The 10,603-nt window shown below is 40.2% G+C and overlaps 1 protein-coding gene across 2 annotated transcripts in view; it reads right to left on the bottom strand.

Moving 5' to 3' along the window:
• LOC107711356 (SH2 domain-containing adapter protein D-like) overlaps positions 1-5,330 on the bottom strand; it is an 81,233-nt gene extending 75,903 nt beyond the window's left edge. Inside the window, exon 1 of one of the 2 annotated variants that reach the window (XM_016516340.1) lies at positions 4,672-5,328. In XM_016516340.1, the coding sequence (XP_016371826.1) occupies positions 4,672-5,091 (420 nt within the window). In that variant the 5' untranslated portion in view covers positions 5,092-5,328. Of the gene's footprint in view, positions 1-4,671 lie in introns of both variants that reach the window. The other variant, XM_016516341.1, reaches the window with a different exon arrangement.
• Between the last annotated feature and the right edge of the window lie 5,273 nt (positions 5,331-10,603).

A 10,603-nucleotide genomic window follows, 5' to 3' on the forward strand; every position in this document is an offset into this window, starting at 1 on the left:
GTGTGTGTGTGTGTGTGTGTGTGTGTGTGTGTGTGCGCGTGTGTGTGTGAGAGTGTGTGTGACTGTGTGTGTGTGTGTGCTCGGAGGGTGTTGTTCATTAACACTACTTTAAAACGATAATTGATCATCTTACAAACGCTCTCAGCCGAGAAGGTCTAATCACAACAACAAAAACACAAGAGCAGCAAAGAAATCATAAGCTAATGCTATCAGCCGGTCTGCTTACCATACTGGCAAAAAAAGATTTCATTATTTATGTTTTAATTATAATAAATAAATCCGTGTTGTCACAATACCAAAATCTCAGTAGTCGGTGTCACTACAGTAACATTTCACGGCTCTCTGCACCAATTTCAGTAGAAAAAGAAAACAGAAAAAATATGGGAAAAAAATACTATGGAAGTCAGTGGCTACCAGCAGCTGTTTGGTCACCAACATTCTTCAAAATATCTTTTTTTGAGCATTGCAATGGCAAAAACTACCCTTAAAAAGGAACTGAATGCATCTGAAACTTAAATTATATAGATTAAATCTGACTAAATATGTCAAATCGATTCTCAACAAACTGAAGTAATTGACTGAACACTGCTGTTGTTTCAAAATCAAGATAGAGCAAAACGCTTGACACAGATATTGGCATTCCGAGCATTAGGAAAGCATTTCCATAATTATCATCCACTTGTCAAGTAATTAAGACATTAGCTGGCCTTTTCAAAGCACTAGCAGGATACTTGTGTTTCAGCCTCAGCGGTCGATAAACACCATTCAGTATGAGCGAGCAGAAGCACTGCGATGGACAGAGCATAACGATGACGCGTCTAAGCGGTTCACACACGGATAACGAATCTTTGATGCCTGCGTTCACAAAATATGAAAATCCTACTGCTCACAGTTTAGTGTTTAGTGTTTCTAACAGAGCATGGCTCTATAAACTCTGTTAATAGCTAGTTAAAGGAACAGCTCACCCAAAAATGAAGATTTGCCGTTAATTTACTCATCCAAGATGTAGGTGACTTTTTTCTTCAGTAGAACAGTAAAGAAGGTTTTTAGCTGAAACCGTGGTCCTTGGTGATTCACAAAATGCAAGTCAATGGCTACTGTCACTTTGAGAGTAAAAAAAGCATAACGCAGGACACCAAATGAATCCCCGTGGCTCCTGATGATATATTGAGGTCTTATGGAGCGAAACGATCAGTCAGTGCAAGAAACTGAACATTATTTACAGCATTATTACTGTAATCCAGAGCTACAGGCAAACGGTCCGGAGTGATGCTCGGTTCATGAATCATTCTTTTGAACCGGTTCTTTTTAGTTCAACTAGTTGAATCATCTGAATCAGTTTGTGGCTCAAGCAGCACAGATCTACAAGTTCCTCAATCAAAGCTCACTTTCAGACGCCTGACAGTCACTGCGACTGGAAATGAGCCGAAACACCGGCGTATCTGATTCTATGATGAATGAACTGATTCAGTGCTCCAGTTCCTCCAACAATCACTGAACTGAGGAATCAGTTCGACTCGGACTGAACACAGATGAGCCGCTGATCTGCGCATGCATGAACCGAGAGCTTGAATGAAGGGCCAAATTAACGTTTTTATGGTTTCTCATTGTTTATGTAAAAAGGTGAGCTGATGAAGACTAGTTTATTCACTTTATATGCTTTAGACACGTAAAACATCCATGATTTACATCATTATTGGCTGCTTTAATAATATAATTGCGCATACGTTATGTCATTGTGTGAGCATGCAAATGAACTAGTGAGTCGGTTATTTGAATCAGTTCATTGAAACGAACTGTCCGAAAGAACCTGTTCAAGGAAAAGAATCAGATCTCCCCTTTTATCTGAAGCTCTGGATTACAGTAATAATGCTGTAAATAATGTTCAGTTTCTTGCACTGACTGATCGTTTCGCTCCATAAGACCTCAATATATCATCAGGAGCCACGGGGATTCATTTGGTGTCCTGCGTTATGCTTTTTTTGACTCTCAAAGTGTCGGTAGCCATTGACTTGCATTTTATGAATCACCAAAGACCACCGTTTCAGCTAAAACAGTTCGACTCGGACTGAACACAGATGAGCCGCTGATCTGCGCATGCATGAACCGAGAGCTTGAATGAAGGGCCAAATTAACGTTTTTATGGTTTCTCATTGTTTATGTAAAAAGGTGAGCTGATGAAGACTAGTTTATTCACTTTATATGCTTTAGACACGTAAAACATCCATGATTTACATCATTATTGGCTGCTTTAATAATATAATTGCGCATACGTTATGTCATTGTGTGAGCATGCAAATGAACTAGTGAGTCGGTTATTTGAATCAGTTCATTGAAACGAACTGTCCGAAAGAACCTGTTCAAGGAAAAGAATCAGATCTCCCCTTTTATCTGAAGCTCTGGATTACAGTAATAATGCTGTAAATAATGTTCAGTTTCTTGCACTGACTGATCGTTTCGCTCCATAAGACCTCAATATATCATCAGGAGCCACGGGGATTCATTTGGTGTCCTGCGTTATGCTTTTTTTGACTCTCAAAGTGTCGGTAGCCATTGACTTGCATTTTATGAATCACCATGGACCACAGTTTCAGCTAAAAACCTTCTTCACTGTTACTGAAGAAAAAAGTCACCTACATTTTGGATGGCCTGATGGTGAGTAAATTAATTTTGGGGTGAACTATTGCTTTTTAATTTTTAGGGTCACTGCAGTTTCTTGAGCAGCAAACCAGCATATTAGAATGATTTCTGAAGATCATGTGACACTGAAGACTGGCGTAATGATGCTGAAAATTAAGCTTTGATCACAGAAATAAATTACATTTGACTATATATTCACATAGAAAACAGCTGTTTGAAATTGTAATAATATTTCACATTTTTTACTGTATTTCTGATCAAATAAATGCAGCCCTGGTGATCAGAAGAGACTTCTTTCAGAAACAATATGTAGCATACACTGTACGTTGAACACACAGCTACTTTTGAATGGCCATCAATGGAAGCAGATGGTTAGTTACGACATTTACCAGCAGGTCTAATGGAGTCGTTTTGACCAGCCAAACCTTGACACACACACACACACACACACACACACCTGTGCTTTCCCATATGATCTTATGCAGTAACTTTTCCTTGAACAACCTTGCAATTCAGCAATCGGGACAAACAGCATTTGATAAGAGCGCAGACCAGCACAAACAACACTCTGCAGCTGAACTCTTTTAATTAGACGGCGCAGAAGCTGCGGTATTTACCAGGATTGATGAGTCAGTTGCATGTTGTCTGGCTTTGACAGGCAGTCCACGAGCATGATGCCTGTGAAGGCCTGAAGTGTTGATCAGCTCGGCAAGAACGAGAATGACAGCGACAACAGCGTGTCAGTCAGCAGCCTGTAGTTAGTATGCACCCTAACTGAAGATAACCAGATAGTTGGGACACCTGCGGGTGCGTGTGCACTATATGACAGCACTGTTTGAAGCATGCCGTCTCCGCTTGCATCATATCACTAACCTGAGAGCGTACGGAGAGCGCACGGGCCGCACCTCGCAGGACAAGGTTTGGCAGGTATGAAGCGCAGAGGAAGTATTCTGAACGAGCTATACATTTGTGATCACTCACGTAAATACAAAAAAAACGCTACACAAATGAACTCAACACGGCATCCAAGCACGTGTGCATGCATTCAGATTTTCACTCCACCCACCAACATTTTCACTGATCACACCATAAAACGTATCAATACTAAGCATTGCAAAACGTTAAAAAATGGTCAATAAGATTTTAGGGCAAATGACTGACTTTCACTGGATGTCAAAGGTCACCATTACTGTTGACCTCTGCATATTTTCATCCTGCATGGTTTGACTCTCATGTGTTGGACGAATCTAAAACACAGCCACCTTCTGGAGCAACAATCTTCTGGATAATAAATGTCTAACGACCCATTTTCATTTCCACCCCAAAAAATATATGGAAACCAATATAACATATGGGCACTCTACAATTCCTAAAATATCAAGAATAACCCAAAGCCATGTAAGACCTCTGCGGATGTGGATTCTCAAGCAGCTCAGAGACGTTTATGGATGTTAACAGCAGTCAAACCCAAACTCAGACCCACGGATTGTGTTTCTGGATGTCGGTAACAGCGTCCTCCCTGCTCGTAACCGTTGTGGAGCACATAAAACAACTCGTCTTACCGGTTCTGACGCAGACCTTCTGTGCTAAAGCATGGCCTTTACCCTCACAAAGCATGCCAGAATGTGTAAACCCTGTTATTGTCAAATATTTTCACACTGTGATGACACTACCAGTGAATGTTTAAATATATATTTGAAAAAAACACATTTTTATATTTATATTTTTAGATTTATTTTTCCTTGTCAATACTAAATTTAAAAAAAAAAGATTTTACTAATAAAAAAAACTTCTTTTTTTTTTTTTACTAAAACACTATTTAATATGAACAAAAATTTATTTTAAAAATAAATATAGAACTGATTTATTAAAATTTTAAAAATATTCAAAATCATTGAAAACAAGTTAGTAAAAATCTAAATATATTTTCAGATTTTATATAACACTGAGTAGACTGAGTGATGCTCCGTGTCCCGTTCAGCGCCGTATGAAGCCTACCTGCGGAGGTGAGTGTGCAGGCTTCGCTCTTACCTTCTCCTGCTTGCCGTTCTCGGGCTCGACGGGTGGAGAGCTGGGGGATTTGACCGCGGTCGCCCCGCTACTGCTGCCCGAGCTCGAGCCGCTGCGCTCGACCGTCTCCACCTTTATGAGCCGGTGCTTCGGAGACACGTACTTGACGTCCGGCGAGCCCGCGGAACTCAGTCCGGTGGAGAAGGGCACGGTTCCGCCCGGCGTGTACGGATCCTCGAAGTCCAGCTCCTTCTGGAGTTTGTAGGCGGTGAGGATGTCGGGCTGCGCGGACATTAACCCGGTGCCCGTCTGCTGCTGGAGGTGGAACGCTGGAGGGCTGGAGACGGCGGTGTGGAAGTGTCGGTAGTCCGGTTTAGGAGGCGCCGGTGGCGGGGCTTTGGTGGTTTTGAAACCCAGGTGCTCCTTAAACCATCTGGCCATGCTGCCAGCGCATTGCTCACAACTCCGATACGAGATGTATCCGTATCCGTGCTGTGTCTCCGGCTCCGGCGGCGTGAAGTGCCCGTTCCCCGACTCTAGCACTTTCTGTTTGGTGAAACTCTGCGCGAGACTCCTGCGCTCTCTCCGTGTGTGTGTGTGTGTGTGACAGCTGAGCGGCTGCTGGGATATATTGGGAATTTCTACCTGAGATACCCACTGCCACCTATCGGTGCACTCTGACACTGGAAACACATAAGAAAGAAAGGATTTAATCACAAACGTGTTGTCATTGAGCGCGCTGAACTCGCGCATCGGGAAGCTTTGCCGCTCAGGATGCTCAGGATAGTGCTGGAGCTGGTGTTTTGGCAGAAAAAAAAGTAATAAAAAATGCTTTTCTTAAAAATTTAAACATGCACTGATTTCTGACGGCGTATGCACGCTATTATTGAGTGCATTCGTGAAATGTGTGTTTTTGATTCATTTGATTTGTGTACAAGCATTTGCCTTTAAAGAGTACAGTTTTTGTATTTTTCATCTAAAGTCCTTTGCACTGCAGCAACCTGTGTGTTTAGCAACTGATTCGGTCCTTTTTGACCTGGAATGTTTTAAGAACCTATAATGCAACATCAACTCATTATGCTGTATTATCTTTACATCTTGGGTTTTAATCTCTTTATCAACTTGTTTTCTTTCAATTAACACAGGTTTTGATTGATCGTAGGCCTCATTGATCTGACTTTTGCAGCAGTTTTTGAGTGAATATTGCTAAAATTATCTACAAATAATGTTTTTTTCCCCCACTTATAAACTGAAGTGCATGAGCACACAAAAGCTGTTTTGATTGAAAGAAAACAAGTTGATAAAGGGATTAAACCCAAAGATAATACAGCATAATGAGAGATTTACTAGCAATTTTTTTTTTTTTTGTAGGCCGGTCAGTTTTGACTGGAAATGCCAAAAGTGCAGAATTATTGTAATTAAAATTATTTGGGAAGTTGTGATATGCTGTGTGAGCGATAACATTAACATTTTCTGGGGGGAAAAAAATCCTCTCTGGGTCAATATGACCAGAACATGAGGCTTAAAACAGCTGAAATCTGGGTTACAGTGAGGCGTTTACAATGAAGGGACAGAATATTATTTTTTAAATATTCTAATGTGGCCTCACATGATAAAAGCCTTGAATCTTTAAGAGTGAAACATTCCAGAGTTCGTTCTTCAGGTCAATAGACACTTAAAACACCTGTAAGTGTTTCTCAGTGTGTGCCATCAGTCTGTCAGATGTGCAAATGAACACCTGGACAGCATCTGAAACATCCTTTTGCATGACAAAAACCCAATACATTTACAAAAACAAACCCAAACCAAATTTGTGTGCATCAGTCTGTAAATAACACAACTCAACTCGAATACATTCAAAGTCCCTGCTTCAGAAATGTAAAAAGCAATGCCATTTAAGTTGACAAATGAAAATGCATTGACAAATCCTGTTGCATTTTCCATTCAAACCTTGGCTTGCAGTAAACGCTCTCTGTTGTACAGATGTGTGTGTTTCTTACTGAAGAACTAAAACAGACACACTCCACACATTAGTTACCAGAGCCAGGGACACGCTGCTGTGGCACTTTATGAAGTAATATTTCTCTTTAACACCAGTGTCCTTCAGGACAAAAGCATAATATGTAGCAAAGCATTTTAACCCTCCTGAGAGAGTCACATTTAATTTGCCTGGTTTGATTCCCCGTCACAGTAAATAGTCCACAAATGAAAGACTCTGGACCTAAATTCAGTCATTTAATTGCAATAGTTTAAGGGAAAAGGTGATTATTAGAAAATACAATTGCATGGATTTTGTAATCAAATGAATATTCATTTATTGACCGTCTTAGTATGAAATGCAGACTTATATTAATCACATCAGTTCATTCACTGGCTTACATTCATACAGTATAGTAAATCGCAGTCTGACACTTTAGCTCGACTAGAATACATTTTATAAAAATAAACAAATATGGGATTAAAAAGCATAATTAAAACCTGATACAAATCAGTTTAAGTGCCTAAGAACTCTTCAAGTGCCTCAAAATTAAAACCGATGTTTGCGCCAAAGATCACTGGAGAATCCGTCGACCGTGCAGATGCTTGAAGAAACCTTCACATACTTCTGCACATACCTGCTCTTAATCTCCTGCAACTGAGGAGGAAAACACTCATGCATTTAGCAGGTGCCTTTATCCAAAGCAACTTAGATGAACAAAAGAAAATCATCAAAGAGCCATGAGAAGAAAAATGCAGACAAGTCTTTTTCTAGCAGAAGAATTCACGCATTCATCATTTCCATGAGATTGGTCTTACCTTGCATTGGTCAGTAACCTTCTCCAGCATCCGTACGACGGCCTGCATCACGGGAGCTAAAGTCTGTAGACTCACACTCTGCCAGACAGACATTATCTAGATGAAACGTTCACATCGTTTCGGTGCCAATGGATTACTTTCAATATTTCACACACTTCCCTAAACACCGGTTTAATACTCAAACAACATACAAACAGGCAAACTAATCTTAGCTACAGAGCAAGACGTTAATGAGAGTTCACAGACAAGACAAATAAAATAAAACAGAATGAATCCTGCAGTGAGGGACGGAGGAACGTGGACTAGATTATGGTCCAGAGCAGACACTTCCATCAGGAACGACGCCGAACAGGAGGGAGAGTTAATAAATGAGTGTCTTTTGATGCCAAAGTGAGTAGAACAAGAGTAAAGGTTTTGAACCAGTCTAAATATGTACTGAAAAAACAAATAAAACTAGGGGGGGGAAAATCAAGTTAACACTATTTTCCAGGAAAACTCCTGCTTTCAAATACAGCGTAATCTGAAATTTTAGCCAAAATAAAAGTGACATGATTGGAAGGAGAAAGAGAGTTGGAAAATATTCAAGACACGACTGAATGGGATCCATTGGGAGTGCAAGCAAATCTACAAATATCAAACCTCATTAGTGGACTGACACATTGCTCTGCGCTCATTCAGGGCTCTAAAGAGCAATATGAGAAGTCATGACCATTACTGCCACGTTTAAGAGGTGAATTGAGAATCACAAACCTGAAGGAAGCGGTCAATGATGCTGACGGTCATGAAGAGGGTCTCCTGCCACAGTTTGAACTCTCGCTGCACCTGCGGTCTGATGACCATCACAACCTAGAGGAAACATGCATTCAAGCAAGACCAGTAAACACAAACATCAACCTTTATACACGGTGCATAAATCACAGCAACCTTGTAAAGACACGATCATGAAGCTCAATTAGTCAAGATGACAAGCATCAGCATGATGCACAAGCAGCACATTTCATCAGTCAGTGCATTAAACCCTAGACATTAAATCCTCCGAAAGCTGAAGATGTCAATGCTTAAAAGCAGGGGTTCTCAATTCCAGTCCTCGCGTACCACCGCTCTGCATGTTTTCTCTTATTTAACACACCTGATTCATACCACCGGCTCATTAGAAGAGAGCTCCATGCATCAGATTTGTAGAAATGTAGCATTGCATCAGTGTCTCAGCAATGGATGCTCTGCAGTGAATGGGTGCCGTCAGAATGAGAGTCCAAACAGCTGATAAAAACATCACAATAATCCACAAGTAATCCACAGCACTCCAGTCCATCAGTTAACATCTGGAGAAGACAAAAGCTGAAACTAATCCAGCATTAAGACGCTTAACTAAAACAAATCTCCTGTTGTCTCTCACATATAAATCCTCCACATATTTGTTTAGAGCTGTTTAAACGCTGCTTGATCTGTGCAGATTTCTCTCCTGATTCAGACCAGAACACTTTTTCACTGGAGGAAGCATTATTATGGATTATGAACTCGTATTTGAGTTAAAAACGTCTTAATGCTGGATTTGTTTAAGCTTTTGTCTTCTCCAGATGTTAACTGATGGACTGGAGTGCTGTGGATTACTTGTGGATTATTGTGATGTTTTTATCAGCTGTTTGGACTCTCATTCTGACGGCACCCATTCACTGCAGAGCATCCATTGCTGAGACACTGATGCAATGCTACATTTCTCCAAATCTGATGAAGAAACAAACTCATCTACATCTTGGATGGTCTGAGGATAACATTTTCATTTTTGGGTGAACGATTATTTTAATGCAAAGTAGTGCATCTGGACTACTTGCATGATACTTGTGCTGCTTAACAACGTGTTTCAGTTCAGTTTCTGGAAGCTAGGAATAAAACACAACGGGAAAACAGACACGCACACAGGTCCTTAGAGTAATGGATTCAATAAAGCATGCATAAAACAATAATGCATTAATTTCTGAATGTATAGGTCTAGCTCATATAAAACATGTCTCACCTTGACCGTGTCAGACACCTCAGAGATGCTCGTGTTCTCTGCTGAAGGTTGGCTTTTGCATTTTCCTTCTTCACGCGCGCATCTTTTTGTCTCTAACAAAGGAAATGTTATTCACACTTAATATAATTATATCAACAAAATAGTTTCTTATTTAGAATGCTTAGTTTATCAACAAGTTGTTTTGAGGTTTTGGTGTGCATTGTTAAAAAAAATGCATTTTGAATAGTGATAAGAGAATTTGAATTGGGCATTATTTAGGATAGATAGATAGATAGATAGATAGATAGCGTCTTTATTCATATTATAGCATACAAAGGGGTTAGTATTTTTGTTAAGGCAGCTTACCTGTTTAAAAATAACACCCATCTTCTCCAAGACACCATCATCTGTCCATCAAAAGATGCTGAAGCTGAAAATGAAATCAAATGTTTGGTAGCTCTGCACCACAGATAAAAATGACAACAGGAGTCATAGATGACCTTTATATATATGCCTGTATATGAGCGTTCAGAGGTTGTGCATCCCTGCTTTATATTTCATATGGTAATAGAGTTAGAGCAGAGATGCGATTCTTATTTACTCAAACAAAGCACACCTGAGACTTTGAAGGAAATGAATAGTAAGTTCTAGTCACACACACCTTTAGAATAAGTTGAAGAATAAATGCACTGCTCAGAAATCTCTTTATCTAGACATTCGGAGGCCCCCGACCCCCAATAAAAAGCATTTGATCCTAATCTTAGGTCTTGGATCCCAATCTTGGATGGCCTGAGGATGAGCACATTTTCATTTTTGGGTGATCTATTCCTTTAACATTTGTGTTCATCAGTTTCATTATTCATAGTTTTCTGCGGCAACTAGTGGCACCAAACAGAACTGCAGAAATACTGACTAAAGTCAAACAAGTTCCATTTTTTTTAACGCCGTTGGTTGAGCCAGTGTGGTTCTTTCCTCTCCAGTTGCTTGCTGAAAAGTGCTGCGATCAGCTGCTGCCTGTGATAACGACATCATGTCAGATGAGTAATGCTCACGAATGGCCTTTCAGGTCAGATTAGAATCCTGTTGCCTTGACTTTAGTTAATTGGAAATATTGCAGCGGCACATTTATGAGCTTATACGCTATACTGTGAGAAAGATTTGACG

This window comes from Sinocyclocheilus rhinocerous, unplaced genomic scaffold (genome assembly GCF_001515625.1).
Source record: "Sinocyclocheilus rhinocerous isolate Xijiao unplaced genomic scaffold, SAMN03320098_v1.1 scaffold1499, whole genome shotgun sequence".
In the NCBI taxonomy this organism is placed as follows: Eukaryota; Metazoa; Chordata; class Actinopteri; order Cypriniformes; family Cyprinidae; genus Sinocyclocheilus; species Sinocyclocheilus rhinocerous.